This window comes from Spinacia oleracea, chromosome 4, assembly GCF_020520425.1.
Source record: "Spinacia oleracea cultivar Varoflay chromosome 4, BTI_SOV_V1, whole genome shotgun sequence".
In the NCBI taxonomy this organism is placed as follows: domain Eukaryota; kingdom Viridiplantae; phylum Streptophyta; class Magnoliopsida; order Caryophyllales; family Amaranthaceae; genus Spinacia; species Spinacia oleracea.
Genome location: NC_079490.1, coordinates 132,186,115 through 132,207,605, shown reverse-complemented (window position 1 = coordinate 132,207,605; position 21,491 = coordinate 132,186,115). Strand labels below are relative to the sequence as shown.

The 21,491-nt window shown below is 36.4% G+C and overlaps 2 protein-coding genes across 2 annotated transcripts; one reads left to right on the top strand and one right to left on the bottom strand.

Moving 5' to 3' along the window:
* The first annotated feature begins 334 nt into the window (after window positions 1-334).
* LOC110800534 (protein ANTHESIS POMOTING FACTOR 1) lies at window positions 335-8,428 on the top strand. Its single transcript, XM_022005847.2, has 11 exons — window positions 335-564; window positions 681-754; window positions 1,068-1,168; window positions 2,394-2,494; window positions 2,568-2,634; window positions 2,720-2,819; window positions 2,911-3,024; window positions 3,112-3,249; window positions 3,345-3,429; window positions 6,868-6,917; window positions 7,699-8,428. The coding sequence occupies exons 1-11, from the start codon at window positions 558-560 to the stop codon at window positions 7,840-7,842; spliced, it is 981 nt and encodes a 326-aa protein (XP_021861539.1). The 5' UTR covers window positions 335-557; the 3' UTR covers window positions 7,843-8,428.
* Window positions 8,429-14,225: 5,797 nt separating this feature from the next.
* Window positions 14,226-16,097, bottom strand: LOC110800537 (protein WUSCHEL-like). The gene is made up of 3 exons (XM_022005850.2): window positions 15,165-16,097; window positions 15,015-15,088; window positions 14,226-14,788 (listed from the first exon to the last, which is right to left on the bottom strand). The coding sequence occupies exons 1-3, from the start codon at window positions 15,685-15,687 to the stop codon at window positions 14,399-14,401; spliced, it is 987 nt and encodes a 328-aa protein (XP_021861542.2). The 5' UTR covers window positions 15,688-16,097; the 3' UTR covers window positions 14,226-14,398.
* Between the last annotated feature and the right edge of the window lie 5,394 nt (window positions 16,098-21,491).

Sequence of the window (21,491 nt, the reverse complement as noted above, 5' to 3'; positions counted from 1 at the left end):
AGAAGCAGGAATAAGCAATTGAAAGAAGTTAATGTCGATGTTTTAATAACAAGCAATTGAAAGAAGCTAGCTGTTGGGAGTGGGCCATACTTCACGCCTGTTAACTATTCTGTTAACAGATGGTGAAAAAAAAAATTATATTTTTTTAGGTGGTTATTTAAAAGTTTGAGATTTTTAGGTGGTAAATCAAAAATTTGAATTTTTTTTAGGTGGTTATTTGCAAAAAGTCCTAACTTCTAAACTCCATTACACTACCAACATATAACCCGGCCCAAAAACTAGTTTATTTACTAAAATATCACCCGATATATTTTGCTCGTTAACTTTGACCATTATCCAGGCAGCTTTGGTGCGTCATAAAATACGGAGTATAAACGCAATGGGAATCGAATCGGAGGCCGAGCTCCCGCCAACTGCCAACATCCGCAGAAGTCTTGTAACTGTAGTTCTTACCCCCAAAGAAACCCAGAGGTAGTTGACGACTTTGATTAGGGTTTTGCTGGATTTTCAGTAAAAACCCTCACCTTTCATCTTCACTGAATTTCGATTTCCCAAAAATGGCTGGTACTTTTCCTTAATTCCCTCCTTCAATTAAATGTTCACTTCGTCTTTTCGAATTCCATTTTTTTCGTATTGAATTTGATTTGTGCACTAATTGGTGTAATTTTGATTATTTGCAGAAGTTAAAGTGTCATTGGATTTGACTGAGGAAACTCTTCAGAGCATGGAAGTTGGCATGGCTTTTCGCGATTATGTAATGTTTCTCTTTCTATCTTTCTGCGTGCTTAGAATTTTGCAATTTTGCCTCCTATTGAGTATTTAGGAACAGCGAATTACGAGATTAAGGTTGTAACTGGTATGAAATACTAATCACTTATGCTACGCAAGCAATATTAAGCAATGATCATATTTTTTTGGGGTAAATATGATCGATTATTGTAGTTTCCATTAATGTTTGCGTATTGTGTGGTCGGTGAAGGCACATTTCAATTGAATTGGCTGTAGTTGATGTATCGTGGTCAATTTATGGATATATTTTAACAATTCTATCGCTTATGTTGTTGCAGAGTGGAAGAATTAGTTCAATGGACTTCCATAGGGCCTCGAGTTACCTGGTCACTGCTAGTGATGATGAATCGATCCGCTTGTACGATGTTGCCAACGCCACGTAGGTTTTTCAGCTCTGAAATAAATGTTAAGTCTTTGTCTTCCATCTCCCAAGAGGATAAACCTTATTTTGGGAGTAGTAGTGTAAAATTAAAACAAAGGCATCTTTATCATTTTCAGTTTGTTGTTGCTGGAAGGTTTATTGAAAAGTCTGCATTTGCATGAGACTTTGTTTGAATACCTTATCACCTAGTGTCTCCCGTTATTGCTTATATCTATACTAATCTATTAAAAGGCGTTCTTAAGAACGTATACGTGTCATGTATATTCCTCTTTATTACGCCACATCACCACTAATTAGCATCATGACATGTCATTGACAACCAACAAACATGTAACAAGGGTCGAACATCAGACCTCTTTGTTAAAAGTTATACTTACCATCTTAACCAACTACAACTTATGTTATATCTCTCCATATAAACATATGTATTCTTTGAAGAATAATAATAAATTGAATTAAAGTAAATGCAAAAAAAAAAGGGAATGACTACTTAATTTGAAATGTATAGTTAACTTTCCTATCTTAAGCCTCAAAAATAAGAAGCTCGGTGTAATAGAGTGTAATAATGAGTAAGTGGGGAACATCGGCGGAGGTTAAGTAATAAATCAACTAATGATGAAGGAAAGGATCCGACTTTGTTTTGATTTTCGGATGTGGGGTTTCAGATTGGAAAGGTTTGGGAAAACTTTAATATTGAAGACATAGGAGGCTTTATGTTTGGGAAGATCGTCATCTGTTACTATTTTTGGCAACAGTTTATTTGATGTATGCTGAGGTAGTAAATTTTCCCTGAGAAACAACAAACCATTGTTAGAAGGGTTCTTCGGCACCAGACTTTCCTTTCTTTTCCTTTTTCTTGTTAATGCTAGTGAATGTCAAAGGTTGTCATTGGTGATTTATTAACAGAAAAGACCTTATTGGGTACTTAAGTCAATATTACCCCTGGGTTCTTCGGGTGTTGCAGAAAGAAATTTGTTACATTCTCTAAATAGTCTGTTTCTGAATTCTGAATTAAGCTCTATAATTTCAGTACTAGTGAGAACCGTGATGGCTGGCTTGAATAAATCATCTGCTCTGTTTATTGTTGAAGTTTAGCTTCTTCATCCTGCAGTTTTTTCCCCATCATAGAACTTATATTTAGAAGTTGCTGTCATCCTGCCTATACTGTCTATTTCCTTCTGATATACATATAGAGTATTGAGAACTTTGCTGTTGATTTCAGATGTTTGAAAACAATCAATAGCAAGAAGTATGGGGTTGAGCTCGTGTGTTTTACTTCTCACCCTACAACAGTGATCTACTCGTCAAAGAATGGCTGGGATGGTATGTTTGCTTGACTTTAGATCACGTAAACATGTATATTTAAGATTTGTAATTGGGTGTGTGTTATCTGCAGAGTCATTGCGGCTTCTCTCCTTGAATGACAACAAATACTTGCGGTATTTTAAAGGTCATCATGATAGGTATAAGGTCCTTGGCCATTCATATACGTGACTGTTTTACCCCCCACAATGCATATTGCCTGACATACTGTTTTCAAGTTTGCAGGGTTGTATCTCTTAGCTTGTGCGCACGCAATGATTTCTTTATATCAGGTTCTTTGGACCGGACTGTTCTGTTATGGGATCAACGGGCTGAGAAATGTCAGGTAAGATTGTTGCCTGCCTGGCCTATCCAAAAACATGGTATTCTTTTCTTTGTTGCTCTGGTCAATGATTCCTAAATGGTTTTTCTTTTAGGGTCTTCTACGTGTCCAGGGAAGGCCTGCAACAGCTTATGATGATCAAGGATTAGTGTTTACGATAGCTTCTGGAGGATATATAAGAATGTTTGATGCTCGTAAGTACGAGAAGGTTTGTGTCTCATGGCCTTGATATGCTTATCTAAGAAGATGTGGGTTCTTTAGAAGTGTGACTGATGGCTGATTTCTTGTTATTCAGGGCCCTTTTGACGTATATTCTGTCGGGGGAGACTTCTCTGATGCGCACGTAGTAAAATTCAGCAACGACGGTAGACTTATGCTTTTAACAACCACAAATGGATTTGTTTATGTGCTTGATGCGTTTCGTGGCACCCTTGTTAGTTCCTTCCCTTCCAGCATTTTTATTATCATAATTCATAGCAAGTTACTCTGAAATCTTATTTTTCCCATTTCTTCTGATGTTGTATCCAGCTATGCTCATATAGTGTGAAACCAGTATCTACCAATTCAACTCTGGAGGCCTCGTTTAGTCCTGAGGGAATGTTTGTCATATCAGGTAATGCAAAAAGTTATTTCTCTTTTAGTTTTATCATTGAATCTTGCATCCAACTCAATCGGCACGAACTGCCTGATTGGCTATTGTTGATTTGCTTTATCTTGTAATTACCCCTTTGATAAATTGTTCACCCTATTTTTTGTGGAGCTACGCATATGCGGGGTGTAACTTGCTTTGGAGCCACCCATATGAGTCGAAATGACTATGAGAAAGGATTTAGTTTTTTTTTTTAATAGGTTTTTTCATTTTTCGGGTTTGGGGTGTGTGTGTGAGGTGGGAGGGTGGGGGGGGGGGGGGGGAGAGTAAGGGACACATCTCCTATAACAGCTATAAGTTTATTCTATACACGAAGAGGCACCCTACCGTTTCCGTGGCCTGTACTAGTACATCATATCTCTTACTGAGGACCATGCCATTGGCGAATTCAAGATAGGTGATGTTACATATTATCACTTTTCCCCAGTGTTTCTTTTGCCCATCTCTTCCTCTCTCATAAAGTCATAAGTCATAATCCCTCAGATTGATCCTTGCAGACCTCACAGGAGCGTCTGTATGCTTCCTCTTCACATGCATGGACCATAGAGCCTCTTGCATCTTGTTTTTTTTTTTTAAATGTTACACGAACCTTTTTCTGAAAAGATAGTTCATGAGTTAATTTTTTGCTGTGAACTCCCCCATTGTGTCTTACACGCCTCTACCACCATTACCTCATGCACACTTGTTTATTGGTGTACGCTGGAACCTGTAGAGAAGAGTTGTATGTTAGCTATGCTGTTGTGTTTTCCTGGAAGTTTCAGCAAGTTTCCTAAGAAACTCCTCCATTTAGCCACTCATACTCAATGCAATACGCTTCGCCCCTTATGTGCATTTTCTTGATGATGATCCCAAATATTAGGAACACTTTCTTTTTCTTAAAACATATACAGATCTACTCCAGTTCATATTCATGTTATCACTAAGGACCTACTTGGATTTTTGGAGCCTAGGAAACATGTATAAAAGAAGCCATTCAGCTTTTATATGTTTGGTTAAGATTTTTTGGTATCCTTCTACTTCATTCTGTCCGATTCTCCTCACATGGAACTCTGCTTTTCCCTGAAATTTCAAGTACCGTCACCAAGGGGAATCGCTGTTGGAGCCTTTCAACTCTGCTGCAGCTGCATCATGCATCAGCTTTTCACGATCATCACCGTTGATCCACCTGTCCCGTTGCTATGATGGCTATATCTGTGTTACTGATGCAGGGTTATGTTTCAGCTGCTAGACATTAGTCAACCCTTGGAGTAGGGGGATAGAAGATTGTTGTCATGAGATGGTGAAACTGGGCAGCCTGAAGATGGATATTTAGTTGGAGATTGTTTGGCTAAGAATGGCGGGGTAGGTTGAGTTTGCTTGGGACAAAGGTCTACGACAGCAGAGTTCCCTCCCCCCCCCCCCCCCCCCCCCCTTGTTAGGAATAGAACATTTACAAGATACAACATCGTAGTACAGTAAAGTTAGAGATTAAATCAAGGCAATTCCAACTCCATAGTTGATTTTATTCTGATTCCAGGTTGAACTTTTGAACCAAATGCCCCCTGAATTTACATTCCCAGTTTGTATTAGCTGTGTTTATATAAGCCCCTTTGGTTACAAAGTATCTGCCCTAGACCCCAACTTATCTTTTATTCCCTGTCTTAGGTCATTAACCAGATTTGTCATCTGTGAAAAGTGTACACCATGGTAGATAGCCCCGGGCCTTGAATTCAGCTATAAAACTTGTCCATAACTGCGGAAATAGAAATTGACTCAAAGTAGGCCTTGATGCACCTGACATTAATCTGGTATCCCCTCTCAGTACCCTAAAGTAACCATTGTGTCATCTACATATTCTTTAGCCATCTAATGTAGAAATTTGGCACTGCCTTTGCTTCTAAACGTCTCCATAGTAATAGACGCTTGGTTCAAGGATTCGATTATGTGCCTTTTTTAAGTTGATGAAAAATATATATAGATCCCTTCATTTTGTTGCTAAAATGTCCCAAAACTCTTACGAGAAAGATGTGGTTTCTGTGGCCGATTTTTGCCTGACGTGAAATGAAATTGATTCTATGAGATTGGTATGTTTTTTCTAATTCATCCTTTCTCTAATACTCTTGTCCAAGCTTTCTGATGTGACAGAGTATATTAATGACGGTATCTCTTTTTGCGAAGGTGCTAAACCTCCTTAAGTTTAGCATCTTGGTAATCTTGAACTTAACATTTGAGTGTTGTACGCATTGGAGACAATTTTGTTTGTTATGTTCTGCAGACAAAAAATTATTTTTGGGCTTTTACTTTCATGCATTTGATTTGTTTCTGTGTAATGCCTTGGGAATTTTAACCTCTGTTGATTAATACGTCTTATATAATTTAGAAATCATTTGGAGAAATTTAAGATAAATTAGTGAAGGGACCATTGTGATCTCCCAACACTTCCAAGTTTCGAGTGTGCTTGTAGTCTGTTGTCAACAAAAATATGTTCCAGTGTGCATTCCTTGGCGCTGTTAAAACTGAATGGTTTATAGAGACCAAGACAGAACTCAAATTGATAATTGAATTAGGATACTACATGTTTCTCTGTTTCTCCCACTTTCTCTTTCCATCTTCCCGCTCCCACTCGATGGCCTGAAGCACTCAACTAGAGTAAGCAATTTTGCTGGTAGAAGGTACATTTTTAATATGATGGTACATGATGGAGAAAATCGGAGAAATTGTTAGAGGCTCCATGAATCACAGATCTGGAGGAATTGAAGTTGGGACTGGTTGTTGATTAAGTTGTGTGTCATGCCTTTGATGTTAATTAGTCGATCTACTATGTAAACAATTGTGTTAGCCTCCTAGCCCTGCCATCAGTGGTAGCCTAATAAGTCTTTGTTGTTGATTTAGACGTGTTATGAAATAGAACACCTATTCCCACGCACACAAACTGAATATCACAGAGAAATAAGAGAAAAGTCGAAGGCTTTGATTCACAAGACAATTAAAGGGTTACAATTTAGTAGCTTAAGGCTACAACTCCCCAAGGTTTGAGTGACTTTAGGTCACAAGTCTCAATACACTTCACAAATAACACAATGCCTTTCTCTCTTTTTCTCTTCCTATTTATGCACTAGGGGCTGTCCTCCTAGTACACTTCATTAATTGCAGCTGCTTCTGTTCTTGTCCTGTAGCCGTGGCAACGGTTCTTTGCATCCACTCCCCTCAGTTGTGATGGTTGCCATGGTTGCTCTTGTGTGGAACTCTGACTGTGGCAGGGTCTTGTTTCTGTTGTTTGTGTCTCCTTCTGTAGACCAACGTGGCAAGTTAGAATGGTTCATTACATGTTTCTGTACATGATATGATTGAAGTCTTTTATCAGTCTGCTTATGCTTCTCGACTTCTGAGCAATTTCTTTGGTCTTTTCGTCTTTTTTTGCAGGTTCAGGGGATGGCAGTGTATATGCTTGGAGTGTCCGCAGCGGCAAAGAGGTATGGAATACAATATAGTTCTTGTTGTTACTTAGATTGCTTAATTGAAGGTACTAGTTACGGAGTACTGAAAAGTGAAAGTCCCTCTTAATCCTTTATATGCCTTGATTATAAAATTTGAGGGAAGAAAACGTTGCTCCGGCTTCCTTGTTCTTCCTTTGACCTTCCTAATATTTGGATTCCTAAGTTCGCAGAGCTACCAATAGATTGATTATTTGTCTGTCCTCGTTGTGGAAGCACATTTTCCAAGGTTTATCTCGGAGCTCTAGTTTCATTTTCCCTAGGCATATTTTGGAAGTTAGGATAGCACTACCTTTGGATTTCATCCATCATTTTTTCTGATACCAGACTGCCCACACTTTCATTCAGCATTGTGCATATTTCCCTTTAACTGTTTATGTGGAGAAGTGAAATCATGTCAGTGATAAACAGTATAAAGATCCATAGTGCCCAAACATAATATTTATGTTTATATATTGTTCAGAATATGTATTAAAAGTAACTTTGAAGTATTTGATGTATTCAGCAGATGTAAACACCAATAGGCATTTGTTACACCTTGCTCAGAGCCTCAAACAGTTCAGTTCTGGCCCAACTTTTACGCCATATAAGAAAGTTAACAACTTAAACCCTTATGGCATTGAAAAGTATTTATATTAACATTCCCATATACATTGCTGAAGACTTGAATTTTTCACATAGTGATCAGGGTGTTGGATCATACCGGTTACTCGTTCGTGATAATTAAATTTCTCAAGTCCTGTATGATCTTTCTTTGTAGGTGGCAAGTTGGATGAGTACTGAAAAAGAGCCTCCTGTCATCAAATGGGCACCCGGAAACGTCATGTTCGCCACTGGATCTTCTGAACTCTCTTTATGGGTTCCTGATTTGTCTAAACTGGGAACTTATGCGGGAAGAAAATAGCCATTAGGCAATATGGAACCTCTGCCTGAAGAAAAGGCCAGCAGACTTTCTGTAGAATGGAAATTATGTTGGAAGACAATAACCATGAGTCCATGAGACCACCCATGGAATGGTCAAAGTTAAGGCTCTATGCTTATTAGACATGCATGCACCTTTTCTAGTCTACTCGAAATGCAGCTTGCAGCATAAATCATGATTCGTGATTGAATCTTGCCTTGTGTCCTTGCTGTGTTGTGATTCAGCTTCAACAACTTGTATTCAGGACATTCAGATAGCACAAGTCACAGTTAATATCGTTTTGAATCTTCTCGAGGGAGAATTGGTGAAACTTTGGCTGGATGATGTTCGACTCATGTCCTTTCACCCAGGTACAAAAGCCGAGAACTCTGTATAATACTCTTATTTTCGTTTAATTCTGTGTAACATTATTGTTATTTTCTTTGTTGAACTATATTTCCATGACTTAGCTCATTAATTTTTACCTCTACTATGTAACATATTTATTAATTTTTATATACTTTTAAAAAAATCTCCCATGTAACATATTTATTATACTTTAAAAAAATCTACCGTGTAACATTTTGCATGTAACTGTGACCTTACATTGACGGTTTGAAGGGGTCATGAATTGAAAACTTTGTACTTGCATCCCCTTGATTAATTTCATTGGAGAAGTTGACATCATCATCACAAGTCGGCTCTTGTAATGATTCATTTTCCCTCATCTTTTGGTTGTAAATTTGTGTTTATTCCCATTAAATATTTAAATGGTACTCATTTTGAAGTTCTTGTTTTACTTGGTCTATCCTTGTGGAGGTCATCACTTGTGTAGGACTTAAGAAATAAGAGCTCCTAGTAATGGACAGATTATTTGATATGTGCATCGGTCAAAGTTGCTAGCTTACCTTGTATGGAGTGCTACAATTTGGGGGGGGGGCGGGGGGGGGGGGGGGGGGGGGGGGGTGGGGGGTAATGAAACAAGTGTAGTCTACGCCTCTATGGTTCTATGAGTTCTATTGCAGGGATATCCCTTTCTCGCCCCTTGATAAAAGAAGTTGAACCCTGCGCCACACGCGTTGGAACATGCTTTTGTTGTTGTTGTTGCTGCTGTTGTTGTTGTGTCATGTGTGTGTCTACGTGTGGGGACTGGGGAGGAGTATGAAAGAAGGAAGGCATTCAAATAAGCAAAAGAAGGGTGACATACGTATATAGTCCTGATGCACATGCACATAGTCTCAAAGTACAAATAAAACTTATGTAATGCAAAGCAGAGTTTGTACCATGTACAGTACCACTTATATAATGATGTTTTGGGCTTTTAGAGGGGGGGTTTGTACTTAAGGTTTGATAGGGTGAATTCAAAACCAACCATGCAAATAAAAACCCAAGTGAAACCCAAAATGGGCAAGTATTACAAGTTGCAGTTGTAAGCTTATGAAAGCAAAGCTTTCATGAAAATAGCCCCTCAAAAAAGCGTGATGCATGGTCACGCTTCATTTTCCTAGTTAAGGACATTACGTACTTACCGTCTGAAAAAGTTGCCAAGATTTCCTTTGGATCTACAATTAAAACTTCCCACTTTGTATTTTCCTGTCTTAACTAGGGGGATTTTTGTCTTTTCGTTAACCCTTTTCTCTCTCTCTCTCTCTCTCCTATATATCTCTCCAACAGGCAACAGCAAGTGCCCTAAATTACATTAGGGGTCACCCCTTGCTACAAAAACTGAAGTTTTGTCAAACCAAATCAAGGAAAGGTATCCATCCAAAATCTTCTTGATTGGGACCCCACCGGCCATCATCTTCCTCCTCTTTCAAAGTTATGCTGACTCAATTGCTTTTCACTATTGGAACTACTTAAAGAGTATTGAACAACTTAGGGGTTGTTGTATAGTCCGATAAGTGGAGTGGTGGTTCGTATGGCGGTCGTAATGGTGGTGACTGGTGACAAGATAAGATGATAGAGTTTGTTCACTATAGTCTAAAGTTGTGGATCTTATTCTTATTATGAACATCCAACTTTAGCTAATTAAGATATTCCCCAACCTAATATCTTAACAAGTGTAACCTTGTGAAGGTAGACTAAGATCAAATTCCTACGATACTAATGGTTGCAAGTATAAAAACACTATAATGAATTCATTGAATAAATTTATACAAAATGCATCTTAAAGTTTCTATTACTTCTATGTGCGTAAAGAAGTGGTGGCTTATTAGCTGATCTTGCACATTGTGTGTCTCCATAGTCCATACTACATTATTATACTCGGTACTTTAAAAACCTAGCATAGAGTATATTTTAAGTAAAATAAGTTGGAACTTAATTAGGGTGTGTACTTAAATGTTTTGGCTTATCACAACTAATATAGACTTATTTGAATTAATATTAGCTTATCCAAACTTAATTTTTCTAAAATGATTAAACTTATCTAAATTTAATTTGGTTCGGATTTATCTCATACTTGACCTAAAATCATAGAAATACTGAACAGCAATAATGGGTAATTTTACTGTAAGAAACTTTAGATAGGATATGGGCTAATAATTGTAGCTAAGGAGTGTAAGGTACTTTATTGGATTGGGGAAATCTCTAGGAGTTGGATTGGTAATTTTGATGGGACAAACAGACAAATGATATGCGGCATATTCTATGAAGTTCACAAACTTCAAAGTCGATAAAGGGAAAACCCCACAAATTTAGTTAAACTTTTTATCTATTGAATAACGGCTCACCTTGTGTTCTTCCCTTTCATCATTGGCTGGGGAATTTCTCGAGGTTCCCTACTCAGATTTTGTATTTGTGCAGGCTAATATCTTGTCATTTCTACTCTCTTTGATAAATAAATAATAAATAAATAAATAAATAAATAAAGTTACTCCTGTGCAAAACACTAATTCACACCTTGAACCTATATTGGTTAGATAGGGTTCACTTCCCACCAAACCACCTTTTTGGGGGTTATGTCTTTCATCTAATCTCCATTCCACATCTCCACGTGCACACATTTTTTAATCTCCGTAATACGGAGTACTGTATACCAGTATAATATATACTAGTACTGTACTACCTTAATTCATGCGGAATAATGTTGTTAATATTTACTCCCTCCGTCCCTTAATACTCGCACCGGTTTGACTGGTGCGGAGTTTAAGACAATTGAATTGGCTTGTTAATTTAATAGTGTTACTCCCTCCGTCCCGAAATACTTGACCTGTTTTCCTTATCGGGCCGTCTCTTAATACTTGACCTGTTTCTAAAAATGGAAATATTCTAACAATATTATATTATTTCTCACTCCTCCCCTATTAACCCACCTACCCCCTACTCCATACAAAAAATAATTAAAAATTCAACCCCTACTCTCCCCCAACCCCACCTTTTAACCCACCTCCCACTAATTATATTAAAATAATACCCCACTATCAACTACTACCTATTAAATTAAATAAGTCAATTCAAGTTCCTTAAACTTTGTGCCGGTCAAACCGGGTCGAGTATTCCGGGACGGAGGGAGTAGTTGATAGTGGAGTATTTTTTTAATATAGTTAATGGAAAATGTGTAAGGGATGGGGAGTGGTGAATGGGGTATGTGAATTTTTAAATGATTTTTTGTAAGGAATAGTGGTGTAAGTGGGTTAATAGGTAAGTGTGAGAAATAATATATATTAGTAAGAATTTTCATTTATAGAAGCGGTGCAAGTATTAAGGGACGACCCGAAAAGAAAAGCGGTGCGAGTATTAAGGGACGGAGGAAGTACTATTTATAAGATATTAAGACAAAAACGAAAGATCGAATGCATGCAAATATAGGTGCGTGTAATAAAAAGGATAGATATACTTTGTCTTTAGAGTATTGGGGGCGTGTTAAACGAAGAAGATAAATATGAAGAGGTTAGAACATCAATAATAGGGAGCTCTTAGCCCCTTTTTAAAGAAAAAAAATTTAAGAAGTAACTCTTAATAAACACTAACTAAGAGTTAGCTCTTATTTAGAGGTCGAAAAATTAAAAAAAAAGAAAAATTAACTCTTGTTAATAGGTGGTGATAGAAGTGGATGAAGAGAGATACTAAGAGGGAGCATGCATATTAAGAGTGAGCCATTACTGATGCTCTTACGGCCCGTTTGGTAGTCGGTAATAAACGGTGGGAATAGGAATAAATCCTAGTGTTATTTGGCAAGAAATTAACATCATGATATCCATGGTAATGGAATTTTGTCTCAAACTTGGTGTTTTTCTTCATAAATTTGCATTTCCACCTAATACCACTCCCTAAATGGTAATAGATGGTAATGAAAATTTATAAAGAAAAAGAGATAATTTTGATTCGATTAGAATTACCATGGGAATGAATATCGATTTTCCTTACAAATTTACATACAAATTCATTCTCATTGCCACCAATTATGACCGGCTACCAAACGGACCGTAATGTTATAAGTTTCCGGGGGTTGTATGAGGCTATTATCAAGCGTATGCTATAGTATAAAATACGAGTAAACTTCCGTTCAGAAAGATGTACTCGGAAATTGTTGTTATTATGGTTGAGTGTGATGGTGTGTTAGATGATGAATATTAAGTACTAGGTGATGAAACCTTAAGCTTCAAAAGGCAAGAGTGAAGCTTCCAGGAAGGACCCCCCTCAAACCAAAGTGCACAATTTTTTGTATGGTTTACGTATTCTATTTTTAAGTATGGAGTATATCCTAGTGTAGATGGTAAGTTATTTAGGATAATGTTCAGAACTACTCCATTTATCAATATCTTTTATAACTCTTTGTGAAGCCTGAAAAATTAGGTTTAGGATTGATTAGCCTAAGCTACGAGGTTAACAAACAGAAGACAATGTGGAACTGAATTAAATCGAATGGAATTGGTAGTTCTGTTTTTGGTGATGTGGTATACTGATATCATTTTGCCTGATATGATGATATTAGAACACAATTCTCTGTATCTCTTTTATTCACGTATACACAATGCATGTGATTTCATCTATTACTTTTTACTAAACAGACACCAGGAATGACACATGTCACTTCCTGGTGTAAAATTTTCCCACCTAAAACATTTTCCTAAAATATATATGTTATTTTATTTTATTTTTATTCTCTACCCTTTTGATAAACTATATATGTATGGAAAAAATATTAGTTTATAAATTATGGCAATAATAGATAACACGTAATAATAATATTTCTAAATACTCTTTTATACGGAGTATTATTTTAGTCAAATCAGTACATTAATAATGGAAATTATATTCACTCGATATGTCGGTCAAAATAGCATATTACACATATTTAATATGCATATTAGATGAATAAATTTAAATGAGTATGTTTAAAAAAAATTATAATTATGCAGTAGTTTGGGGATATTTAGTTAAATATTTTGTAAACAAAAATGATCATAATCCGTGCGTGCACAGGATCTAATCTAGTTATGTGTAATGAATAAGTTCTTTTTATCGATTTATTCTTTAATTTAGCTTGGTGACAACTTTTACCTTATACTCCGTAACTTAAAGATTAGGGTTTCAACTCAATTGTATACTACTAAAATCATAAGAAAATCACAAGGTTTTACTTTTTTACAAATTTTGTGCTCCAAATATCCTCTTTGTTTTGTAACTCGTTAGTATATATACATTTTAGACTTGATTTACATCATCATAAAGAAAATATGAAATTGCTTCATACCTTAATAGACGTTTCATTCAATTGGGTTGAGTGTTCTAGCATTATATTGATCATTGATATCGTGGAAAATTAATTAAAGTAGTATGTAATATTTCTGTTTAATTTACTTATGCTGAAAATCAAAGTTCTTTAGTATCTTGTGAAAAGAAAATAAGCCTGTGAGTACTACATAATTTCCTCAATATTGTTTGTATATTATATGTAAAAAAGTAAATAAAAAAAAACTTATATTATTACCTTGCATTTATTATTTGAAGAAGACATCTAACAAGAAATATTCATCTGGTTATTAATAAGAGAGTGAGGGAGTGTTTTATTTATTTGTTGAGGCAGAAAGGATTTGTAGGGCTAGTCCTGTTGTTGTAGGCTTAGAGCTTCTGAAACAAACTTAACAACAGGTCATGTGTACTTGTTGTTGCACTGTTTTAGTCAGACACCAAGAGAAAGAGACACATAGATAAAGATCCAGACCCATCACTCACTTGTTCCTAATTTACAAATTAAATTACTGTTTTACGCTACTATAATCCAACATCAAAACAAAAAAAACTTGCAGGAGACCATATATTAATAGAAGTATACTCACTTGGATTATCATAGGAGATATAAGTACATTTTAATTAAGCCGCGTACCGCATAATTAGAAGTAATTAAGAACCTAGTACATACATGAGATTGAGAACTAGGGTCTTGAAAGTGGAATGGATAAAATTCCACATGTTTAAGACTAGTAATTAGTAAAAGCTTAGCTTACTAATGATATAATGATTTTGATCAGACTAACTAAAAGTAGTTAATAGGTAATTAAGATTAAACAGTCAAGGACGAATTAAACAAGTTAACCCTTGGAATAATAATAGTTTAGAGATTTGGGGAATAGTAGCCATAGGCATAGCCATAGGAGTTTAGGCTGAGCTCAAGGGAGGTATTATCACCGCTAGCATTGGAGCATCGATAGCCAGCAGTGTAGTAGCCGTCTGATGGACGGTTGATGGTGTAGAAGCCTTGATCATGATCGTGATTATTGTGTTGCTCTTCATTGTGCATAGGGAAGAGAGGAAGGGTCTCTATCTGTGGTGTTTCTTCTGTCCCATAATGATCTTGGTCATAATTGTAATTGTAATTGTAAGGATCTTCACCAATTGATGATATCTTCCCCAAGAAATTTGAGTAAGATGCAGGAGTGTATTGGCTGTAATTAGCTCCAACTGCAGTCCACTGATTTCCTCTTCCTCCTGATATTGAACAGTCCTATTTTTTCAGGAACATACATACATATATAGTCATTACTCATTAATTAGTCAGTCTCTTGAATTGATAGAGTAAGAGTAAAGAGTATAAACATATATAGGGCATACTACTATACTCTTGTTTAAAGCTACAAAATAATTAAGCCGTTGAGACTTGAGACAATTAAGTTATTAAGTTGAAGGTAGCATCAAGGTTTAGGGCAAATTAAAGAGATAAGTCTACTTACACTAAATTTGTTCTCCATGGTAACACCGAAACTCCCCATCAATTGCCCACCACCATTTCCAACCGATGAAACCCCTGCAACATATAATATTTCACAAAACACCCACCCAAAGATAAAATAAAATAGTTTGAAATTTGTAAAAATCTTTACCAGGATTATTCATGGTGGAATGGTATTTAGCTTGAAGAGTTACATCCTGATGATCTTGTTTCCAAGTAAGACCACCATTTTGTATGGGATGGTTTCGAGTACCATTATTATGGAATTGAGTAGTAGGAATAATATTGATATTGTTATTAGTAGTAGTAGTAGTAGTAGTAGTAGTAGTAGTAGTAGTAGTAGCAGCAGCAGCAGCAGCAGCAGTAGGGGAGGTGGGAGTAAGCCTCTTCTTCTGTCTTTCCCTGGCCTTATGATTCTGAAACCAGTAAAACACATTCTTGCCTTCAATCTTACCGTACCGCCTTAATCTAGCACAGATGCTCTGAATCTGATCAGCAGTAGGAGACCGAACACCATTGATGTAGTAAAGCTCCTTAAGAAGCTTGATTTGTTCTGTTGTAGGTGTCCACCTTGTGCTACTTTGCCTACAAAGGTAGTTGCTGTTTGTTGTGTTGTTACTTCCCATTTTCCCACCATTTAAGTTCATCATGTTCATTTCCTCTTGCGAATCCATTCTAGGAAGTAAGGATTCAAAATCAAATAAATTAATTCAACACGGTTTTTTAGTTTGGAGTGGACGGACTGAGAGAGAGGGATCGACTTGTATAAAAAAGGTAGGGACAAAACAGGAGGAAATATAGCTTGAGTGAAAAGTTATGAAGGCCTTTGATTTCAAGAGAGAGAAAGAGAGGTGAAATGAATGAATGAATGTTATCAAAGTCTCTTTATTTTGTGATTTTTCACTAGGGTTTTTCTTTTTCTTTTAATGGAGATACATTTTTTTTTTTTTTTTTTACCTTGTTGTAGAGGTCCAGATTTCTGTGCTTGGCAACGTTACTCGTACTCTTTAATTCACCTTAACTATTCGTGTTGGATTCGCAGCACTCTAATATCATGGCGTGAACGCTCCCTACACTTTTTTTTGGCCTATATCATGGATTAATGGAAGATTTTCACTATTTAGTCGAGTCTAACATATAAATACTTATCCGTGTCCAACACTAGCTAGTACCCGAATCCGAGTCACATGGTACTCCGTACTTGGTACCCTCGTATGTGTTTGGTGTTCTTTTTTCTACTTTAAAAAATAAAACAATAAATTAGGGGTGCTATTTTCAATAATAATCATTGTAGTTCCAGAAAAGTAGATGCAAATTCTGGGAAGGTAAATTAAGATGAAGAATTACAGTGCAGTAAAAGCAAGTAAATAGGGTGTATTATACGTATATTTTTTGTCATTTAAATAAAGAATAGGTTTTACTGTTAGAGAAAGGTTAATCATGGATTGGTGTCTACCGTTACATGTTAAGAATGATATATTTGTGTGTAAGTGTGAGTTCATCATATGTTGATGATGATGTCTTAGTTTAATTAATTGCACCTTTCAAAAAGTAAAAAGTAAATAGAAAGTAATTGAAATTTCTGATGTTTTTATGACACTAATAAAGTTTTAGTGAGTAGAGAAGTGAGTGCCATTTATTGCATCTCCTCGTACTTTCATGATTTTAATGAAGATGCAGTCCAACATACTTAATTTAAACATCATCATGTTTGTTTTCTGTTTTGTTCGGCGTAATCTTGGTTGAGGGAAGGGTAAAAAAGTTAAATATGTTTTTATTTATACGTAACTACGACGTACTCCCTCAATAGATACTTGTAAGCTTACCCGTGATGAGAATAACAAAGTTTAGAAAGAATGGAGATGTGAACTTTTGATGAAACGTACTTTGCCACGCAGAAACTTTCTCTCGTGCTATGGCGTGCTTTTGAGCGCATTCATTGCTTTGAGGGTAGTACGGAGTAGATAATCTCTCTCATGTCCTTAGAGCTGTCAAAGCAGGTGATCGGGTCGGATTTGGGTTGGGTCATCTCGGGTTTCGGGTCATGATCAGGTCGGGTCGTGTCGGGTCAATATTTCATTCGGGTTGAGTTCGGGTTCGGTCGGGTCGATTTCAGGTCGGGTCATATCGGGTTTTTTCCTATCCCGGGTTCAGGTCGAGTTCGAGTCGGATCACATTTCGGTCAGGTTTGATTTCGGGTTCGGGTCTTATCGGGTCGGGTTTAAATCGGTTTGTAGCAGATAATTTCGGGTTCGGGTCTTATCGAGTCGGGTTTAAGTCGGTTTGCAACACAGTTATTTTCGGGTTCGGGTCTTAGTTTGGATCGGATAATAATCCGATCAAATAGAATTCAGATCGGGTCACTCTCAGGGACGGGTCAAACTCGGGTCTGATAATTAACCTATACATTTTAAGGATTTTATATTCTAAAAAATTTTGTTTAACTTATTTTAGAGTTAAATTTTTCAATATTTAGCAATAAATAATTAAAATAGATATATCAATGACGTTAATACTTGGTCGTGTCATTGATAACTCGAGTAAATCGAGTAGCGGGTTCTCACAGGTCGGGTCAATAGCAGGTTTCATCGAGTTACAATCGGTTTCGGGTTGACATCGGGTCGGGTATCAAATCGGGTTCGGGTCATTGTTCGGTCGGGTCAGTTCGGTTATCGGTCATTTTCGGGCCGGGTGTCGGTTTCGGGTTCGGGTGTTACGACATTGGGTTAAAATCGGTTATCGGTTTTTTCGGGTCGGGTACAGGTCGGGTTTCGGGTTTCCTGTTTTACCGTAATTTCGGGTCATGGTCGGTTACGGGTTCGATCGGTTCAGGTCGGGTTTTCGGGTCGGGTCAGTTTTTGACAGCTCTACATGTCCTCATGACTTATGAGAAAGATTATCTACTACCTAAAACAATAATAAGGTAAACTCTTATTTATGGGGCTCTTAAACTATTTCTTATGACACCTAAGCACCAACTCCAAATAAGAGTCTCATCTTAAAAGTTATGAAAATGGACTAACTCTTAACACTATCTCTTATTCTCTCTTACCCTCTTTTTTTTGGAGTGAGCTCTTATTTTTTTTCTCTCCTTAGAAGTCCTATAAGAGCTCCCCACTATTGTTGCTCTTAGAGCATCAATAAGGGGAGACTCTTGTTTTGGTGTCTCTTAGTCTCTCTCATATATCCACATAAGCTTTAACTCCAAATAAGAATCCCTCCCAAAAATTGTGTAAACGCACTTGTTTTATTTTATTTTCAAAGAAAAAATGTTGACATGGCATTAGCTCTTATTTCAGAAATTTTCTTACACACTCTAATTAAGAATCCCCCATTTCTTTCCTAAGAGTTAGCTCTTACTATTTCTCTTTCTTTAAGAGACACCTAAGAGTCTCCCACTATTATTGCTCTTTGGTTCCTCAATCACATAATCATTGCCCTTATTTTAAAAAACGATAATACGGAGAACCTAAATCACTGGTGCAACCTCATATACAAACCTATATCTAAACTGCTTGTCTCTAGACTTAGACTTGTACCCCAAAACCATATACGTCCATTTCAAAATGTTTTATTCCGGAAAGATTCATTCATGACAACTTACAAGAAATTCTTAATACGCTAATCAAAATCCAAATCTGGATGGTGTGTCTTCAAACTCGATATGGAAAAAGCTTATGACATAATAAAATGAGATTTCCCCTTGGCAACTCTGCAAGCTTCGTTAATGGGTAAAAGCTGTGTCTATCACTGTTTCCTATTCCTTAAAAATAAATGATGCCACCACAGAGCATTTCTCCCCTTCCAGGGGAATAAGACAAGGAGATCATCAGTTTTATGGGCTATGGAGACATAGAGATGTCTAATTGATTATATGGATGTATACTTGATGCATTGAGACTCAACCTAACTAGATTCTAAAAGTAGAATCAAACTTCTATATTTAGTAGATTCCTTATACATGAGTATGTCTTAATAACCATGAGACAATTAGTTTAACCTTGACGCTGTTAAACGCCGCGCCGTAAAAGGAGGTTATAAAGACAGTGATCAGGTGGGCTAAGAATTGAGTGGGAGTTATGGTCATACAAGAGTGAATAAGTCCTCCTATTAGATAGGAATGGTGTCTGGGCCTCTTGATGAGCGAGAACTGAAAAATTGCATGGCCATGCAGAATGAGATTAAAATGTTAATCTTTATTTGAAGAGTTCGAACTCAGCAATCAAGAAACAAGAATTTGAGAATAACATCGTGTTATCAAATTTTGGCATTAAGAGACTTAAGGAATTTAGCATTAAGTTCTTGTCTTCGGACAAGTGGGAGATTGAAGGAATTGTGTCCTTAGACATTTCCGGCAATTACTATAAATAGGAATTAATTATGAAGATAATAAGTTAATTATTTTAGTAATCATATTTGCTTGTTAGAGAATAAATGTGATTAGTAGGACAATATTGATTGGACCTACAACTAAAATATATTAATCCTATAAGGTCACACATATAAGCACTAATTGGAATGGGCCCAAAAGGCCCTATGCAACCGGTCTATTAAGGGAAAGCAGGTTGGGCTTTGGTTTTGTGTTAACCTAAAACTCTCACATTATAATAGTTATAATGTCAGGGATTTAGAAATAACGTTCATTCAAGATATCTGACAAAGAAAAGAAAAACACAAAAACCCTAACTCTCATTCTCTAAAACGCCGTTCTTCCCAAACAAAGCAGGAGATTGATCGTGATCGTTCTCTTCCGTACTAGCATACGTGGGATTTAATTGGTGCTTGTGGACTAAGTAGAGGAGTAACAAGTGGGGCTCTCGGATCTTCGAAGCTTGCATACGAACGGGAGAACACACTACAAATGTGATTATTCTTTCATCTTAATCTGATCTATACTATTGTTATGCATGTGATCCTGTGATAGATGTTAGGAAACTGTTTCCTGTAATTCCGCTTTATGCATCTATATTATCCTACAACATGTTAATACAAATAAAACGTAATGTGATTAAACTAGTTTGTTTGTTTTTCTACTTCTACCAAATTAAATACAAATAAAACGTAATGTTAATACAAAAGTAACTTTTCTATCCTATGGAATATATTTGTTGTCTCTTAGAAATAGTTTTCTCAAAACTTAAGGTTCATATATTCCATCAAAAATTTACATATACTCTTCTCAGGGTCTCCTAATCTTTATTAGCAATAGATTAAAGGAGTTCATTTTAAAGGTGGATAAGGAATCGATTTTTGTTTTTATTTAAAAAAGAATTAAATGTTTGGCTACAATAAATATAGCTAGTAGGTTAATTTGTAACTGTTGATTCCTGGTTTTGATGATGACAAGCTTACCTTCTACTAATAGTTTGTTTTGGAGAATGTCAGGAACAGGTTAATATTTAAAAGAAGGACAAATGCAACAACCGAAGCAAGCTAGGGAGCTTTGAAGTAATTAAGTTCAAAGTACGTGGCAAGATTAAATCAAGGATCAAGTCAAGCAAATTCTATAAGGGTCGAAAGGTATAAGACCAATGTAATTTAGTACATGCTTAGTATGGGAACAGAGTATTTTGAAGAGTCCTAGTTATATCGTGAAACGAAATAAATCAGTTTTACTTTTACAAAAAGATAAACATCAAATGTTTTAAACTGATTTTACAAAACCGTTTGAAGTTATACTCTTGAATTTGAGTTAACATATAACTCTCAAAATACGAAAAGATTGATTTTCCTAAACGTGTTTGAAGTCAGATTTGCGAAAATCTATCTATTAAAAAGAGTCCTAAACTGGGTTGGATTTGAATCTAGGTTAAACACTTGGATTCGTATAAATACAACCTTTGTTCTTTGCGAAACTTTTTATCAGACTTATTTACATCAACCGGAAGCTTTCAGGTATCACCCTTAAAGTCTTAATCTTTGAAGAAGTCTGTTCCTGTTCCCATATAGAGCAGTATTTGTTACTTAGTCTTATATCGTATGTTAAGTAGTTAATAAATTCTTATACGTTTGATTAAAGTGTTGAGTTATTGTATGTTAAGCCTGAGTCAGGCTTACTTGAGCAAGAGAGAAGATCTCACGAGAGATCAGTGAGTAGGAACAGTTGAGGGACTGTTTCCATAAGGGAAGGAACAAAGAGGGTTGTTCCTAGTCATCTGCAATCAGAGGCGATTGGCAGATTGTGGCCCGAGTAGATTAGGTTTGTAAAGAAACTAAGTTGTTTTGCCTAATTAGTGAAAGTGTTTAAGTCCCCAAAGGGGCCGTGGTTTTTTCCTCTCTATTGGGCCTAGAGAGTTTTCCACGCTAAATCTTGCTTGCATATTTTACTATTTCTGTTCCTTGTAGTTTAATTTTTATAAATACGTAAAATATCAATTCACCCCCCCTCTTGAGGAACTCTGTAAAACTAACAATTGGTATCAGAGCCAGAACCCTTTAAACTGGAGGTAACGCTGACGGGAAAAACGATTCTGAAGCT